General features: G+C 41.3%; 1 protein-coding gene across 1 annotated transcript in view; it reads left to right on the forward strand.

Annotated features, from left to right (window-relative positions):
- l(1)G0196 (inositol hexakisphosphate and diphosphoinositol-pentakisphosphate kinase) overlaps positions 1–19,946 on the forward strand; it is a 475,031-nt gene that overhangs the window by 133,305 nt on the left and 321,780 nt on the right. Inside the window, exons 7-8 of the mRNA XM_080268869.1 lie at positions 3,993–4,147; positions 12,910–13,011. Coding sequence (XP_080124995.1) covers positions 3,993–4,147; positions 12,910–13,011 — 257 coding nt within the window. The remainder of the gene's footprint in view (positions 1–3,992; positions 4,148–12,909; positions 13,012–19,946) is intronic.

Below are 19,946 nucleotides of genomic sequence, written 5' to 3' on the forward strand. Positions count from 1 at the left end.
GTATCTTGTAAGACATGTAGTGCAAAAGGCATGTGAGAAGGACCAGAAAGTTCATGGCCTTTCTGGATCTTTAAAAAATAATAAATAAATAAATAGTGAATAGGAATGGAAGGTGTTACATAAGTTTATATCAAAGGTAAAATTGCTTATTACTGTAGAAAAAGAAATTGATGATGGGAAATTTTATGTGAGAATTGATGGTTTGAGTAAATGTGTCTTAGAATGAAGCAAAGGCATGTGATGTTGCCATGGTTGGCAAATATGTATATGACTGGGATTATGAGCTAGGTCAAAACAAAAAACTGCAAAGGGAGTGAAGCTGGTGATAATTAGTGGCAAATGGAATATTTCAGATCTGCTGTACAATATGTTTGATGTATGCTGTATTACTTACTAGGAATGAATGCAGTCCTTATTAACTTGTACAGAGTTCTGTGAGTAACTACGCCCCAAAATAAATGTAGAATGGCAGAGTCTAAAAGTAAGTTTTCAATTTTGTTTTTGAAGGCTCCAACATGCTTGCATGCATTGGCCTTGGTCACCTAATGGCGGCTTTCCATGCTGCTCGATCTCTGGCAGCTTCCCCATTTAGTCCCTTCTTCCTGAGGTCACACACAATAACCTCACCCGAGGTCTTATTTGGTCTACCTCTTGCTACCCTTCCCCTAACATTAACACTTCTCACTTTCTGCACCCAGTTATCGTCCCTCATCCTCTCCACATGCCCAGACCATCTCAATCTACCCCTCCTCATCACAGCACCAATACACCCCAGTCCGGTCTTACCTTTCAACTCTTCTTTCGTAAACCTAGCCCCCCCGAGGCCTCGCACTCAGGGACGTTCTGCACATCCACCTAATCATTGCCATTTCTGTACATTTGAGCCTGTGAATATCCTCTTCCTTTACTGCCCAGGTCTTACTACCATACAGCATTACACTCCTAACACCTGCCACATACAAGGATCCCTTAGCATGGAGAGAGAGCCCTCTCAATGTTAGGAGAGGCAACAGCTCCCTGAACTTCTTCCAACCACTCCTCACTCCAGCCACAGAGCTAACTCCAGTCCCATCTTCAGCACATGACATGTCTCCCAAATAACAAAACTCTTCCACACACTCAAAAGACTTGCCAGCAATTTCAATCCTTTCATGCCTGGCATTCTCCGCGTGCTGTTTCCGACACACCGCACACATGAAATCAGCATTATCTCACAGTCTACCTTTAATACCACTACACTTGTTATGCACCTACTTATCACAAACACTGCACAAGATGGAATCACTTCCCACGCCCTTGTGGTAAATCGCACATAGCCACTAACCCTCTTTGGCAGTACCACCCTCAACCCAAGATATCATCACTTTTGTTTTATCTGCATTTACTCTTAAACCCTTGTGCCCCACACCATCTCTCCATTTTCTAAATCCTTACCCTCCCTCCCTTTCATTCTCTGCAATCAGCACCAAATCATCAGCATACAACATCTCCCAGTGGATTCCATTTCTGAAGTCACATGAGAGGGCATCAAGTACCATGATAAATAATAAGGGGGTCAAGACTGACCCCCCTAATGCACACCAACATTCACGGAAAACTCATCACACAAAACTCCATTCACCTTTACCTAAGTGCGAGCACCCACGTGCATGGCCATAACCACCGTAACCAGCCACTCTTTGATCCCAAGCTTTCTCATTGCCCACTTCACCACCTCTCGAGGGACTCAGTCAAAGGCCCTTCTCCAAATCAACAAAAACAAAGTACAGTTCCCTTTTCTTTCCTATATATTCTACTTGAAACTGTAAAACAATGAATATGGCATCAGCGGTTCCTTTGCCTGGCCTAAACCCAACTGCATCTCATCATTATTCACTCCATCTCTAATCATACCTTCCAGAACTCTCTCCATTACTTTCATTATGTGGTCCAAAAGCATTATGCCTTTATAATTTCCTCTTTCCAGGGCATCATCTTTCCCCTTGTACACATTTACAGTTACACTCTTCAGCCAATTGTCTGGGACAACACATTCATATACAGTATAATCGTAATTATCAAGTCAGTGACTAATCCCATGCCTTCATTTGTGGCGTGCATCATTTCTGCAGTCAATCCAGACACACCTGCTGCCTTCCCACCTGTTGCCTTGCTTGCAGTAGCTGCATCACTCAGTGGCCGAGGGCCAAACACTAGATCTCCAAACCTTCCCTGTCTGAGTCAGACTCCTTGTTCAACAACCGGTTGTAGTGGTCTCTCCAGGCATCTTTAATATCCCCATTATTCACCACTACTTTTCCTTCATAATTCATGTTGAAAAAATAGTCATGCAGTAATGCAGTAAATGAAAGACACAGTACACTATAGTATTTTACAGTGAAATGTATAGCAACTGTATACTGTACTTACCATACTGTAGTGCTGTAAAAGATTATGTTAATTATTCCTATGTGGTTAGGGGTGTAGAGGAGACACTATAGTGCATTACCATGTGATTCACTTCTCCTCAAGGGGCAGGATGTTCCACGTGCACTTGGTAGGAGGGGGAGCCATATACACACATGCCAGCACATGGACAAGGGGCATAAGCCCTTGCAAAAGCTTTAGTGTGACAGCAAAGGGCACAGACTCCATGACAAACTTAGCACATACTTGCACTGAACAGCCTACTGTGTGTGGTGGAGCGGGCAGGCTGGGCTTTGTTTTGGCAGGCATCATTGGTGGCACACGAGTGGCAGGGAGCGGGGAGTGGTTTGAAAATTTTGGTTTCCCTGTGCCAAGGCTTTTAATGCCTTAAAAATGGGTATTGCAACAATTCTGCCAGATTTTTTGATTTTTCAGATAGTGACATTGTTGGATAATGCAGCATTGGATAATGGGGCAATTACTGTACGTGTGTGTGTGTGTATATATATATATATATATATATATATATATATATATATACCATAAGTGCAATCAGTGTTCATCAAAGAACAGAAATGTGTTTACTGTACTTAAGTGGTACGGTTGCTTAGAGAAAAGTGATGTGAGTGGTATGATAAAAAACAGTGTATAGTACTGGAGTGAGTATGAAGGTACAGTAAAAGGAAGTCCAGAATGTCATCATTGTTGTTGTAGTTTTGATGTATTTTTGCTGATGTTCTGTAGCTACAAAATCATCTGGATCTGAACCCAGAGAATTACAGACTGTAGTTGTCTCCTTTCTGTAGGCCACCACCCTCCTTTTGAGGGTTTGAGATGGTGTTGAGAAACATTTATGTAACTGGACAGCACTGCCGCCAAATCGTATCAGTGCCACCACAGGAAGACTTTCCTCTCCAGCACCAGTATGCTTGTAAAAGTGGTGAATATAAGTGAATGTGTGAGTATATGAGAGAGGGTGTGTGTGAGCTGGAGGGAGGGCAGCGAAATGGCAAGGGACAAGACAACAAGGAGATTGTTTGTGGCCACCACCTATGGGATTAAGACATCTGGCAGTAGATAGATAGTGATTAAGTGAGTTATGGAAATAGAATAAGCAAAAGAATTAGTGAATGGTAAAAATTGGCAGACGAAGTATGTATGTATATCTGTATGTACTGTATATGACCAGGGTTGTGTCCGTCTTTAACTTGGCAGTTGACAGAGCGGTCTCTATCCACATGCACTTTTAAGTGCAGTTTTACGTGAATTGTTTGCCCTGTGAGATGCAACTGGGGATTTTGAAGGCCAGAATGAATAGTGTTGTTAATGTTTTTCTTGTTTGGGGTGCTAGGCTCATTGAAATATGATCCCAGTGGACTGCAGACTGACGTCCTCCTCTTGTGGTCTCATCCTCCTGTCAGAGCATAGGAAGGGAACGGAGGGTCATTTGTATAACCAGATAGTGGAACCACCTGGATATATCACTTCCACCTTGGAGATGGATCCCTGTCCAGCAACATCTAGGAAATTGGATGAGGCTGATATATTGTTTGTAGATTGATTAGAGCAAATATGTTGTTTTTCAGAACGCGAATTGATAGAAGGTGAGGATCATGTGGAGGTTAATGGCGTGACATTTAACAAGCCTTTTGTGGAGAAACCAGTGTCTGCTGAAGACCACAATATTTACATCTACTACCCAACGTCAGCAGGCGGCGGCTCACAAAGATTGTTCAGGAAGGTGTGTACATTAGCATCTGCCCCTGACTACGGGTTAGGAGGTTCTTCGCTGGCATCTCGGGTGTGGCTCTGCGAGGTAGGAGGGTAGGGGGCAGCCACTACAGGAACACCAGTTGTTACTAGCGCCACATCTCAAACTTAACTCGTGTTCACTAGAGACCAAAGTGTTCAAGAGTTTAAACAGTGATTGAAGTATTGGATATCTAAAACTTAATTTGTGTCTCGCTAGAGACTAACTTGTTCAAGAAATTTAACAGCTCATTAATGTATTGGCATAGATTCATTGAGTGTGGTGAGGATTGTGCTGTATATCTGATAAACAAACAGATAAGTGGATTAGGCACCCAATGACCTCTTTGTGATATGCCGCAATTTGATGCTTATACAAGCACTCATGTATACACTACAAGCCTTACAAGTGATTTGAATCTAGAACCAAAGTAGTGGCGTTCTACTTTTAATGTACAGGGTCTCTAGTGTCCAATACCAACATTCCTCCCCACTGCTAACAGTAAGTTGCACACAGCAATTATTACAAGGAGAGTGCACAGATCTTTGATTGATGTTGTGGAGGCTTAACTGTTAAATTGAAAGCCAAGTTTATGAAATAATAACTTGAAAGTACAGGCAAACCTCAGTTTAACAATGCAGTTGGTTAAGTAAAAACCCATCGTTAGGTGGAGTATCATATCTTGGGGTGTGTTTAAGGATGTGTTTTTGAGCCTTGGGTTTCCCCCCCAGCCAAGTCCTAAACCCACTCAAATGAATACAGAAAAAAAGTTTAAAGCCAATCTAAATAGTCCAACAACTGTAAAAGAAGCTAACCTAAGCCTAAAACCAGTGCCTGTCTTGCTTGTACACAGTCAAGGTCACTGGAGAATGCGATCTCCAACTTGTATTCAAACTTGGTAGAGAAAAGCAGCAGCATTGTATACAGTCCCACCATCAGACGGTCCTGGGACAGTTAAATACTGTAAACATCTGTTATGCATAATAATAATGTATAAATGACACAGAATCGTCCAAGGTGCGAATTGTAATGTCGAAGAATTGTTGATGTTTTGACGGGGAATTCTCTTGATGAGGAATACATTCGATGATGTGATCAGGTTAACTTTTTCAACAGCCCTTCTTTATGTCATTTTAGTTTCTGTTTTGATTGCTGAGCTCCTTTATTTTCTTCTCTCTTATTTACCAACATTTACTTAGAAGTTCCTTTGTATTTTCAAAGCGTTTTCCCTTTAACAGCCCAAATGTAAACACATGATTTATCGATCAATGATGCGATTGGGATAGCCTTTTCAATGGGCCATCTTATGTCATTTTAGTTACTGTTCTGGTTGCTGAGCTCCATTATTTTCTTCTCTTATTTTCCAACATTTATTTAAAAATTCTTTTGTATTTTCAAAGAGCTTTTCCATGAACAGCCTTAATGTAAACACATGATTCATCAATGTCACAGTTTTCATCAGTGCATGAAATATTTACTCTTTAAGGCTTTCATAGTTATTGATATTTATTTAAGTTATTATTACGTACTCCACAACAGGTTGGATGTTCAATGGTCAGACACGAAATATTCTTTGTTGAGTCGCCTAGTTGTCCACACTGTTTTGTACTGTACCTCTTCTGATGGACGAGAAACAGAACCCCCAAAAACAGTTTATAAATCAACCTAAACACAAAGTTTAAGTCTAAAATATCATCAAAACCGTTAAAAAAAAAAAGTAAAAACCCATCACAAACCAGCGGTAGGCCTGCGATAGGCGGGGTAGGGTGGTATGTCTACCCCCATCACTATTCCGGGGTATCACATCTAGGGGTTTTGTAAATTGGGGTTTGCCTGTACATGTAATTTTGTTATAGACACTATGAGTTAATTTGAGTAGGATAATTGTTGTTTACCAGAAGTTTGTATGCTGCATGTTAGATATACAAACAAATGAAGGATTCGTATTTGATGATACGGTTTAGTACAGCTGTATGTTTTTTGCTTAAGTAAGTTACCGTATACAGCACAGTATACTCGTGTATTTGACGATCTTTTGGTTAAGTTGATCCCCTACTTTTGGCAGAAATTATCTTAATCTTGTGCAGTATGTCACAAATATATGTTGGGTCCACTTTGGGGGGTAAAACACCAGATCATTTTGAAGCATACAGTATGAGCAGTCACTTAAAACTGTGCTTATATTTTTTCTGTCTTTTCCTTTTGAAACACATAATGGGGAAAAAAAAATGTCACTTCTCGTTTAAGTGAATAGCCACTATTTTTATCCAGACAAGATACTGAAGTAAATTTATGCAACATAGGAAAAACTCTGTATTCAGAAATATCTGCTATAGGAAAAATGTAACTAGCAGCAGTGCTTAGTGTGAAACTATTGGTCACCTGGTGAAGGATATTGTTGTAGTTGTGAGTGCATGAAATTAACAGAAGTACAGACTATTCTTAGTTCTGATTTTTTTTTTATTAATGCTCAAATTATCCTAATATCAGTGTAAGCTGTTCTTAATATAATATTCTCTGGTGAAGCAATCACAAAAACGTTTGAAAATATCTAGTGTAAATATACAAACTGCCGTTTTTCTCGGTTAACCTAAATGTGACCCACCCTATCAGGTGAATTTGTTTTTGAAAGGTGAACAGAGATGTTGAAGAATAGCTCTGAAGTATACAGAAAACCTACTCACAATAGTCTGTTAATTAAATGTCATACTGTATGAACTTCTACAGGGAGTTGTGGTAAAATTTGTTTCATGTGTTCTGCCTGTTTTTATTGCTATTCTTCATTCTTGATTGCTTGTCAACAAATTTCATTCATTCCCAGGTTCCTCCAAGGTTGAAATTCAAGAAAATGATACTGAAGGAAAGGCAGGAAGATTGAACAATAAAAAAGAAGGATCAGATAAAATTAAAGTTTACCAGACTTTCTGCTACTTGCTTGTGTGCTTTAATAAGGATGCAACTAAGCTAATACCTGTTGCATAATACTGTACTAAATGTGTTGGTCATCTTATTAAAGCTTGTTACCTCCTGACACCAGTGCTAGATAGTACTGTACAGCACAGTACCCCCCTTGGGGGTAGGGGGGTTTCAAGAATACTCCCCCAGTATCCCTGCTTGTTGTACGAGGCAACTAAAAGGGTTGGTGGTGGGTTAGTGCCCCACCCCGTAAAAAGAACTAACTAAACAAGCGAATAAAGCTCCTCGGACCAGGACGGACCATACGTTGACGACTAAGGAACGGACAAAGGACATTCTGAGGGTGGAAACGTGGAATGTGAGAGGAGTGAATGATGAAGTGAAAGAGAGAGAGATTGTTCAGGTGCTTGAGGATGCAAAAGTGGATATATGTGGATTGACTGAAACTAAATGGGAAGGTGAAAGGGTGAGAGACTGAGAATATGGTTTAGGTATATGTGCGGGAGTTAATGAGAATGAGAGGGCAAGAGAGGGAGTATGTCTGATGATAAGCAAGAAGTGGAAGGAGAATATAAGAGAGTATGGAACAGTGGGTGCAAGGATTGTATGGGTGAGGATGAAAGTAGGTATACAAGCTTGGGCGATTCTGTATGTGTATGCTCCGACAGAGGACCGAGTGGCAAGAGTGCAAGATGAGTTTTGGGCGAGAGTTGAAGCATGTATGGACAAATTTGAGAGGAGCAAGAGAGTGCTTTTGATTGGAGACATGAATGGCAAAGTTGGGAATGTACGAGTGGATGGATTGGTTGGTCAGTGGGGTGTGCCAGCTGAAGTAGATGGGAATGGTAGTGCTTTGGTGGACATCTGTGCTGGTAAGGGGTTGGCAATAGCTAACACCTACTTTCGGCATAAGATGATCCACAGGTATACATGTAGAGTAATGAGGAGGATGGATGGTGAACGTGTTGAACGAAAGGCAATGATAGACTACTTGTGTGTGGATGAGCGAATGAGAAGACAAGTGTTGGATGCAAGAGGGTGGGGGAATGGAGTCTCGGACCATCACTTAGTGATGGCCAAGGTAAAGCTGCAAAGAAAATGGTTAAGGAGACGAAGGGGAAGACAGGAGGAAACAGCTCCTGTGAGAAGGGTGGAGAATTTGCAAGATAGTGAGAAAATGGCAGAGTATAAGAGCATAGTGGAAGAAAGATTGGGAAAGTATGAGCTAGAGCAGATGGAAAGGGTGGAAGACGTATGTAAGATATTCATGGAAGAGATAGGCACTTCGTGTGAGGTGGTTTGTGGAGTGAGGAGGAGATCCAAGGGTGTGCAAGGGACAGCATGGTGGAATGATGAGGTGAAACGACCTGTGGAACAAAAGAAGAAGGCATATAGTGAATGGTTAGCGAGTAGAGGTAGGGGAGAAGATGAGAGAGAGAAGAGAGAGGTATATGTGAGCACTAGAAGGGAGGTTAAGAGACTGGTGAAGCAGAGTAAGAAGAAAGTGGATGAAAAGTTTGGGAGGAATCTGAGTGTGAAATGGAGGGAGAGTAAGAAATTGTTTTGGAAGGAGGTAAAGAAAGTAAGGCAGCGTGAAAGGGGAAATAGTAGGGGAGTGAAAGATAGGAATAATAGATTTTTGGTGGAGAAGAGAGAGAAATTGAGGAGATGGAAGGAGCACTTTGAGGATTTGTTGAATGTGAGAGTGAGAGCAGTGCGAGTATAAGAAGTTGGGGAATGGCTGGGAGAAGAGGAGATGAGAGGAGGGAGGAAGAGATCAGTAGGGCGGAAGTAGTGGAAGCAATGAAGAAGATCAAGTTGGGAAAGGCCCCAGGAATCGATGGAGTGTGTGGTGAAATGCTGAGGTATGGGGGTGAGATTGTTGTGGATTGGATATGGAAGTTGTGTAGATTGGCTTGGGAACAGGGAAGGGTTCCAGAGGACTGGAAATCAGGTATAATTGTTCCATTATACAAAGGAAAAGGGGAGAGAGAAGTATGTGGTAACCATAGGGGTATTTGCCTTCTTAGTGTGTCTGGTAAAATATATGGTAGAATACTCATTGTTAGGGTTAGGCATATGACAGAGGAGCTAGTTGGAGAAGAACATGGGGGATTTAGGAAGGGAAAAGGGTGTGTAGATCAGATATTTGTTCTAAGATACAGTATTGTTGAGTGAAGATGAATGGGAGTTGCAAGGTTTGGTGAATGAATTTGGGACAGTGTGTAGGAGGAGGAAGCTGAAAGTTAGTGTAAACAAAAGTAAAGTTATGGTGTTTGAGAGGAATGAAGTCACAGAATGTACAGTGAGGTTGGATGGTGAGGATATGGAGAATGTGAGTGCATTCAAGTACTTGGGTAGTGTGATGAGTAAGGATGGAACTTTGGGGGATGAAGTGCGTGAAAGGGTACAGCAGGGCAGGAAGGTTGTTGGTTCACTGAAAGCAGTGATGAGAAATAGGGAGGTGAGTATGGAAGTTAATAAGTCACTGCATGATAGTATTGTGATCCCTACCCTGACGCATGGAAGCGAGGCATGGATCTTGCAAGAGGGGAACAATTCAAGAGTGAGAGCAGTGGAAATGAGTTACTTGAGAGGAGCATGTGGAGTGACATGGAGGGACAGGTTGACGAATGAAGAAGTGAAGGAATGTTGTGGGGTGGATGTGGATGTGGTTGAGAAGATTAGGAGAAATACACTGAGGTGGTTTGGACATGTGGAGAGAATGAAGAATGAAAGACTGACTAAGAGGGTGTATGTAGGTGAGGTGGAGGGAGGGAGAGGGAGGGGTAGACCGAGGATGAGGTGGAGGGATGGAGTTGAGAGGTATATGAGGGGGGGGGGTGAGTTGGGGGGAGGGTAGTCAAATGGTGGGTGACAGAGCGACTTGGAGGCGCTTTATCTGCGGCCACCCTTTGCAGGACTTGGGCGTCAGGCTATAGATAGATAGATAGAAAAATTGCTGCTAGGTCAGGTGACTGATGTTACTGTGTTGCTATCTATCATTTTTACTTCTTGCAGTTTAATTAATAATGTAATACAGCACAATCCAATGCTTTATTTGTAGGTGGTAATGGTAGTACAATTCCATTTTTGGTTTTAGGGGTAATTGAAGTATGACATTGGACGGAATGAGAATGTGGCTTGATATCTCTTGAACACAGGGCTGTTTACTTTGCCATGCAGCATGTCAGTGTCAGACTGTCCCTGCTCATGTGTTGATATGGTGGTCTACTACACAACTGATTTAAGTTTCTTGCCTTTTCATGTATTGTGTTGCTTTTGCTAGGGCATCAGAATATTCTGTAAACCGTGCCTCAAAGAACCCTTGAAAATTAGTAAGTTGGTGAAAGCATGTACTGTAACTGAAAGTCATAGGCCTACATGAAATAGAGCAGCAGATGACTAGTTCAACATCCCAGCATCCATATATTTCACCACCTTAAATGGTGGCTGGTGGTGGTGGCCATCATCCACTCATTTCATGTAGTACCACCCACTTCTTCCCAGACCTATATCATTCTACCTGTGTGTCTTCCATCCTTGTTTCCCAGTCCTCCCTTTCCCTCCTTTCACTTTTCATCACTCTTCTTTCCACTTTAAGTGGCTCTACACAGAGTGACAAGCCTGATGGTTTCTTGTAACTAATAAAACCATTTAGAGTGCTGGGTGGTAGCCATATAACCAGATAATGAGGTGATGTGAAGCCTGCTGTGGGCCCCTGCTAACTTAGTGAAGTGGCACAAATGTGGTGTCCATCTGGAAACCAAACTTCCACACGTTTCCCCTCGTCACGCTGTAGCAAAACATTGTCAACCACAAGTGAATGTCGGTTCACTACACAGATGGCCTTACAGAGGCAATTGCTTGCCTGGGTTTGATGGGTTTGCTTGGTCAGACTGGTTAGGGTTGATCAGCAACAATAACCACCACCTTGAAAATTTTACTACTGAATTAGCTGACCCCCAACTTATTGGTTATAATTTTGGTAAAAAGAAACTCGACTTATACATGAGTATATACGGTAACTTGAAACACACTGCAGTACTATAAGTATCCTCTCCTGATAGAACATTAGGATACTGAGCATCAGATTAAATACTACTGCTTCAGTATGTATCATTTAATTTTGTATTGGCAAACTTCATTTTAAAGTCATCCATCAGTCAGTCAGTGGATGATGCATTGCATACAGCTTCTTTTATGTTTTGTACAGTAGTCTGTACATAATTGCTGTTAAGCAACTCCTTTATTAAATATCGGATTTCGATTTCTGTAACATTATAACATTTGGTTGTCCCATGTTTTACCGTATTGGAACAATAGGATATTATGTGATTCTGGTACATGATGTAGATTTATACAGTATTTCTATTGCTCAGTATTACACTTTCCTTGAGAATATTAACTTTGTGATATTTGTGTTCCAGGTAAGTGTGAGTAATAGGTTATACAGTATACTGTATGGATAACTTTTATGTGATGTAGTTATTTGAGTTACATGCAAACTAGTACTTCATAGTGACAAAGGAGGGAAGGGAAATTGCATCTCAGCATCTTTATCCTTTGATTCATGTCCCTGATAGAGATTCATAAAGATATCTTCATTCCTTGTGAATGTCAAATTTTGACTGTGGATGAAAAGTCCCATAAGGATTTACATTTGATGAGTGGTTGGAGTTTATTCTTTACATAATGCAACTCAAGGGACAGAAACTGGTTACCTTTGCCTTAAATGTCAGGACTGAGTAGTCTAGCCTTAGGCATATATGCTCCTGATGGAGCAAAAAAAAAAGCATTGGATGATTGATAGATATATAGGTATGGTAGTTAGATAGATGGATTGATAGATATTGTAGATGAAAAGATGATGATAATTTTCCGTGCGTGTAAGAGTTGAGTTCTGGAAGATGATTTTGGGGGTTATTGTACTGCTTACTTTTGTTGAGTTGATCATACTTGTTCTCAATAGAGTTAAGTTTGTCATTTCCATTGTTGATGCAGTTTTGTTTCAGTTCTGCTTTAGATAATTAATTCATACATCTGCTTCTTGTAACATACTTGTAGAAATAAGCAACGTTACATTTGCTGCCAGAATCTCTTATGGTTGTTGTGTACATATTTGAGTTGCTTTTGTTTTTTGTCTCTCAAAGTGAAAGATATAATAGATTTTTGTCTTGCTTAATCTAACCATAACCTTCTGCCAGCATGATCTTGATTGTTATGCTTTCATTACCTCAGTCTGTGATTATTATTTTCGTTAGCTGAGCTTAATTTTTACTTATATTAATTTTGAAATAATAAAAGGGATTAGTAGTATTCTTTCAGTACTTGAGTATATATATATTTTTTAACCCTTTTGCTGTCTGCAGATATTTTGCTCAGGCCATCACAGGAAAGTCTTGTTCAGTTGATGGGAACTCTTGGTAATTAAATGGCTGAAAACTCTCTAAATTAACCTTTGAACTGCAGGAAGCTCCTTCAGCTGAATAAAATAGTCTACCTTTAGCCTGATTAAAATACTGAAGTTGTCATTGGCAGAGAAAGAGTTAAATTTAGGTAGACCATTATGTACATATCTGTAGTAAGTATTGCTTGATGGAGATAAAAAAATAGCAAGTCACACAGTACAGAATTTCTGTTCACCTTTCTTGTTTTGATTTACATGACCAGTCTTTTGAGTTTATAATTGGTAATGAATATTTTTATGGCATATTGTCATTCACTTAGCTATTAAAAAACATAAGTGAATTACTCATTCTGTTTCCATATTTGTCAGGGAGCAGGAAAGTATAAAGAAAATTGTATGACCTTTGCTTTTTCCCCTTCTCACTCAGATTGGGTCAAGGAGTAGTGTATATTCCCCAGAGAGCAGAGTGCGGAAAACCGGATCTTATATCTACGAAGATTTTATGCCTACTGATGGGACAGATGTTAAGGTAAAACTTCATTATCGTTTTTCATGTGCATTTTTTCCCGTGTTGTTTTGTCTCTTTCATGCTTTCTCTTTCCCTGTTTTGTGAGCTCAATCTCACCCCTTCCTTAGGTGGGAAAAACAGTGTTGGTGATGATCATGATGGATGTTAAGTCATTGTTGATTCAGAAAGGGAAAAATTACTGTGGAACCAGGAGAAGAAAACAGTTTCCAGGGATGCACTGAGTTCTTGTTATATACTGTATTACCCTTGTCCTTATTTTTTTCTATTAAGTCTTCAGTGAATTAAATTCCTTCATTTTTTCCTCGTCCTTCTGCCTACAGGTGACTTTACACTTCCTCTTCTGTCTCTCTTTCCTTCATTCTTTCCTCTTCCTTCTGCCTGTGGGTGATTCTTGAGTGACAAGCCAAATGGTTTCCTTTACACCAGGAAACCATTTACTACACTGGGTGGTAACCATATAACCAAATTTTGGCGCCTGGTGGTTTAGTAGGTAATTACGGTGCTCCAGTCAGATTGAGCCTGTGAAGATTTATATCCAAGGGGTGGTTGAGGTTTATTGCTCACATTGGTGTCATTCAGGGATGAGTGAGACTGGTCACTTTTCTCTTCAATGTCAGGACCAACTTGCCTAGCCCCAAGCTGCTACACTCCTCATGGGGCAACGTAGGATTGGATGATGAATGAATGAATGAATAAACATCCATTGCTGCTTGTAAAGCTGAGCAGCCAGATTTCTTCAAGTTATAGAACCAGTCAAAAAAAATCCATCATCCATCATCTAATCCTACGTTGCCCCATGAGGAGCGTAGGAGCCCGGGGCTAGGCAAGTTGGTCCTGGCAATTAAGATGAGAGTGACCAGCCTCACTCATCCCTGAGTGGCATTATGTGAGCAATAAACCCCAACAAAAAATATATATATATATATATATATATATATATATATATTTTTTTTTTTTTTTTTTTTTTTGAGTGCATCCCTGATATACAACTATGTGTATTATTTGGTACTTGGTTTCTGTCTAAGTGAACTCAGTGGATTTTAACCATATACTCCCAGAGGCCTTTTGTGGTCGTATTTTGAAGGATTGTGTGATGTTTCATTGAGTGTCCTGTTGATAGCTCTCCTATCTTTATACATTATCTTTCCTTTTTTTTCTGGATCCTACCTCATTCCCCCCATAAGTCAGGAAAACAGGTCAGGATGATGATGACAAAGATGACATGTGTTGTGAGGAAGATGCAGGGTTTGGTTGTTGTTATTGTTGGTTCCCATGAGTATGAACTTGGTGGATGCAGTAATATAGCACATAAGGTAGGTTGTGTTACGAGATTAAACGTGTTGGGAAAGTAGTACCGTAGTTAGGTGTAGCCCCAGGCACATCTTAAATGTGAAACCAGTGAACCGCAGGCTGAAATTGCCCTTCTACAGTTCATCATCCTTCATTCAGTTGATAGGGAGGGACTTAAGGGACAGTTGTATAACCAGTATTTGGAGCTGCATGGTTATATCAGTGCCACCAAATGATAGCATCTTTCTCAAGCATCTAGGAGAGTGAAATACCTGGGAATGTGTATTGAGAGGTATTCATCCATCCATCCATCATCCAATCCTATGTTGCCCCATGAGGAGCGTAGGTATTACTGTATTAAACTACCAGAATACAGGGAGGAATGTTGTTGGCACACTGAGGGCAGCGATAGGTAGGGAGATGATCATAGAAGTCTATCTGTCTGTCTATAACCAGACACCATAATCCCATAAGGGATGGTCATTTGTCTTTGAGTTAGTGGTTTTACTGGGAGGGGCACTAACCCTCCACCAACCCACTTGTTGGCATGTAGGGAACTCGTGTGGGTTGGTTATATGGTTACCACCCAGCGTTGTAAATGGTTTCCTGGCTTACAGAAAACCATTAGGCTTGTCACCATCAGAAAAGGAAAGAAGAGTAATAAAATGTGACAGGAAAGATGGGAGAAATAGAAAGAGAGGAGGACAGGCATAGAAAAAGTATGGTAAATGTGAAGGAAGAAGTAGGCAGCACTACATTGAGTGAGTGGATGATGGTTGCCACTACCTACCATCATGGAGGTAAAGAGGTAATTTCATGACGGTATTTTGATCTCAGTCTAACATATGGAAGTGAAGCTTTGACTTTGTTGGAAGAACATAGGACAAGAGTGAGAGGAGTGAAAATGAATTATTTGAGATCAGGATGTAGAGCTATGTCTGTGGAGAGACTGACAGACAAAGGAGAAAGTTAAGGAGGATTGTGGTGTTGATGTGTATGTCCTGGAAATTGTAGGGAGAAGTCCACTGAGTTGGTTTGCTATGTGGAGAGAATGGAGAATGGGAGACTGAGTAGAAAAGTGTATGCAGGTGAAGTAATATGGGAGATGGGGACTAAGGAAGAGGTAGGAGAATGCAATGAAGAGGTAACTGAGTGCAGGTGGTGTGAGTTGGATGAGGGTGAGATTAACGCATCAAGCTATAGAGGGACCGAATACAGTGATGTTTTCTATATTATGTTTTTATTACAGTATCCCGTTGTATAAAGTCAAGGGTGATAAGTATGAATGTACTAGCTTTAGGGGTATAAGTCTGTTGAGTGTTGTAGGTAAAGTGTATGGTAGAGTGTTAATTATGAGAGTTAGAGAGGGTACAGAGGGAGTGATTAGTGATGAGCAGTGTGGCTTTAGGAGAGGGAGGGGATGCGTTGATCAGGTGTTTGCTGTGAGACAAGTGTGTGAAAAGTATTTAGCGAAAGGCAAGGATGTGTTTTGGGCATTTATGGATTTAGAGAAAGCGTATGATAGAATTGATAGGGAGGCTTTGTGGACTGTTTTAATATTGTGTGTACTTGATGGTAGGTTACTAAAAGGGGTGAAAAGTTTTTATGTAAATAGTAGAGCGTGTGTAAGAGTGGGAAATGCTGTGAGTGATTGGTTTCCCGTGAGAGTGGGGCTGTGACAGGGATGTGTGATGTCGCCTTGGTTGTTTAATATTTACATGGATGGTGTTGTAAGGGAGGTGAATGCAAGAGTTTTAGGTGGTCTGAGTCTGGTAAATGTTGATGGAGGAGAGTGGAATCTGAAGCAGCTGCTGTTTGCAGATGATACTGCACTGGTGACTGATTCAGAGGAGAGATTGAGACGGTTGGTAGAGGAGTTTGGAAGGGTGTGTGAAAGGAGGAAATTGAAAGTAAATGAGAATAAGAGCAAAGTGATGAAGTGTACGAGGTTGATAGATGGTAGGGGGATGAATATAGTTTTGCATGGTGAGTTGCTTGAGGAGGTAGATTGTTTTAAATATCTAGGGTCACATGTTGCTGTGGATGGAAGAATAGATGCAGAAGTGAAGTTTAGAATAAATGAAGTAGGAAAGGTGCTGGGAGGAATGAAAAAAGTGTTTAAATGTCGTTCGCTTAGAATGGACGTAAAGAGAAGGCTGTATGAGGGTGTTGTGGTACCGACTGCATTATATGGGGCTGAAACATGGAATATGGGTGTAGCAGAGAGGAAAAGTTTGAATGTAATTGAGATGAGATGTCTGAGGAGTATGTGTGGAGTGACGCGTATGAATCGAGTGCGAAATGATGAAGTGCGAAGGAGAACTGGAGTTGTTCGGGAGATGGCTGGTAGAGTTGAGCAGAGGGTGTTGCAATGGTTTGGGCATATGGAGAGAATGGATAATGAGCGATTGGTGAAAAAGATAACTAGATCTGATGTGAGAGGTGTAAGGCTGAGAGGAAGACCACGAATAGGATGGATGGACAGTGTGAAGAGAGCGCTGGATGCGAGAGGGATGTCTGTTGAGCAAGGAAGAGTGGCTGTGCGTGACAGAAATAAATGGAGAGAAATTGTGAATGAATAAGTGATGACGCAGCCCTGAGGGGATATTCTCCCGCATTTGGTCTGATCAGCTAGTCAGGTCAGGTGCGGGTAAGGGGATGGGTCTGTTATGATGTGGCAGGGGTAAACCAGTTCTGCTGTCGGGCCCTGCTGCGGATGTCACTGATTGCATTGCGCAGTTGACCCTTGTGCGGCGTGATGCGGTGAGGATCTGTCCGTTCTCCCCTTTGGGGCTAAGATGCGAATGAATGTGTTTGAATGGATGAGTAAATGGAGAGTGAGTCGTCCTGTCTCGGCTACCTCCCTTTCCTTGGGGGAAGCAGCCTAGGTATATAGATAGATAGATAGATCTCTAAATAATTTTCTTCAGTTTAGGGATTTTTATTTTTTTATTTTTTTTATTATTATTATTATTTTTTTTATATACTGGCCACGTGAGGACAGGAGTGAGAGAGAGACAGACAGGTTTTGGAATGAGCTGGGTGAAGTGGGAGAAATGCCCAGGAGCTATAAAGTGATTGTGATGGGGGATATGAATGGAAGAGTAGGCACTGGTCCTGAGGATGACATAATGGGTTGCTATTGAGTACCAGGAGAAAATGATAATGGGAAGAGACTAAAGGATATGTATCAAGAGAGGAGGTTGTGCATTTGTAACTAGTATTTCAAACACAGAGATACACATAAATATACGTGGTATAGAGGGAACGGGGATCGTGTTGAAAGAAGCCTAATTGATTACGTGCTCATAGAGAGGTCGATGATGGGAATGGTTGCTGATACAAGGGCTGTGAGAGGACGATGTGGAGGTCCGTCAGATCTTATGATTATGGTATGCAAGATCAAGCTGAAAGGAGTGAGGTGGATTAGGAGAGAGAGAAGCAGTCAGGGAGAAAGACTGAAAGTTGAGAAGCTGAGGATCAAAGAAATGGCAGATGAATACAGGACCAAAGTAGAGGACGAGTTAGAATTACTGAATTGGAATGAGATGGATCTGGACAGCCTGTGGAATGCATATAGGGATTGCTTAGTTAGGAATGCTAAAGCGATGTGTGGTGTGGCAAGAGTAACAACAAAGAAGAAAGGTACGGCACGGTGGGATGAGGAGGTAAAGAGAGCGGTGGAGGAAAAGAGGAAGAAGTGGCTAAAGTGGTTACAGGATAGGGGTTCAGTTGAAATAACTGAATATGTTGAGAGCAAGAAGCATGTAAAGGGACTAGTGAAGAGGAAAAAGGAGGTAAGTGAGGATCTAGGAAGAAAAATGAATGCGAACTACTCTGAAAATAGAAAGTTATTCTGGAAAGAGGAGCGGAAATGTAGAAGTGAAAGCAGTAAGAAATGGGATGGTGAGAAGGATGCAGGTGGTAGATTATTAACCCATGGCGATGAAGTAAGGACCAGATAGAAAGAATATTTTGAAAGCCTATTGAATGGGAATAGAGAGCAGAGCAGCTGTACACATGATAGGTTTTGGGTGTGTGCAGAGAAGGAATGCAGTGCCGGGAGACGTGACACTTGCACAGGTGAAGAATGCTGTGAAGCGGCTGAAAAATGGAAAAGCAACTGGGGTTGATGAGGTGTATGCAGAGATGCTTAAATGTAATGGAGAGAATGGAATGAAGTGCTTGTTGGAGATATGTAAGAAGGTATGGATGAGTGAAACTGTGCCTGCAGAGTGGAAAAAGGCTGTGATTGTACCCCTGTACAAAAATAAAGGTGAACGAAGTGAGTGCAAGATTTATCGTGGCATAAGATTACTGAATGTGGTAGGGAAGGTATATAGAAGAATTATTATAGAGAAAGTAAGAGAGATATCAGAAGTCCTAGTGAATGATGAACAGGGTGGCTTTAGGAGTGGCAGAGGATGTGTGGATCAAGTATTTGCAGTGAGACAGATAGCAGAGAAGGCTTGTGAGAAGGACCATAAGGTATTTATGGCATTCATGGATCGGAAAAAGCATATGACAAAGTGGACAGAGAAGGATTGTGGAAAGTTTTGCGCATGTACAGTGTAGAGGGTAAGCTGTTAGGTGCCGTCAAGAGTTTTTGTGATGGTAGTGAAGCATGTGTCAGGGTTAATGGGCATCTAAGTGAATGGTTCACAATCAGTGTGGGTGTGTGACAAGGTTGTGTGATGTCCCCATGGTTGCTCAATGTATATATGATATGGGGTGATGATAGAAGTGAAAACACGAGTAATGGAGAGAGGGATGGCATTGGTAGTGAATGGTGATGGATGGAATATCTCAAATTTGTTGTATGCTGATGATGCAGTACTGCTTGCAAGTACCGGACAAGAACTTGGTAGGCTAGTGCAGAGTTTTGCTGATGTCTGTAAGCGTCGTTCCTTGAGAGTAAATGTAGAAAAGAGTAAAGTGATGGTTATTGAGAGAGAAGGTGACTCCCAGTGCAATGTAACAATAAATGGAGAAAGACTGGAATTGGTGAGAGAGTTCAAATACCTGGGTGCAGTGATAGAAAAGAGAGGAAAATGTGCAAAAGAAGTTGAAAATAGAGTGACACAAGGAAGAAAAGTAGCTGGTGCAATGAAGGCCTTGATAAGAAACAGAGGCTTGAGTGTTGCAGCTGCACGAGGCTTACATGAGAGAGTGTTTGTGCCAACTTTAACATATGGATGTGAGACTATGATGTGGCATGAAAATGAAAAGTCAAGAGTAAGAGCAGTGGAGATGGGACTGCTGAGGAATGTATGTGGAGTACAGAGGGTGGATAGGATACGAAATAATGTGATTCGTGAAAGATGCGGAGTGAGGAAGTCGGTGGACACCAGAATTGAAGAGAGCGTACTGAGATGGTATGGTCATGTGGAGAGAATGGATAACAATAGAGTGGTGAAGAAGATATATCTGAGCGAATTCGAAGGAGGGAGGAGGCGAGGTAGGCCAAAGAGAAGGTGGAGAGATATGGTGGATGAATGTGTGAGGAAGAGAGGTTTGGAAGTCAGTGAGGCTAGGGAACTGACAAGAGATCGAGCTGGCTGGATGAATTTGGTGAGGAGATGTGCATGATCAGGGATTTTTGGCACCCCTTTTTAACGTGGCAGCGTCTGGATTGACTCTGTCGG

The sequence above is a fragment of the Coenobita brevimanus genome, chromosome 30 (genome assembly GCF_032717465.1).
Source record: "Coenobita brevimanus isolate Jiangsu-jjx chromosome 30, ASM3271746v2, whole genome shotgun sequence".
Taxonomy (NCBI): Eukaryota; Metazoa; Arthropoda; class Malacostraca; order Decapoda; family Coenobitidae; genus Coenobita; species Coenobita brevimanus.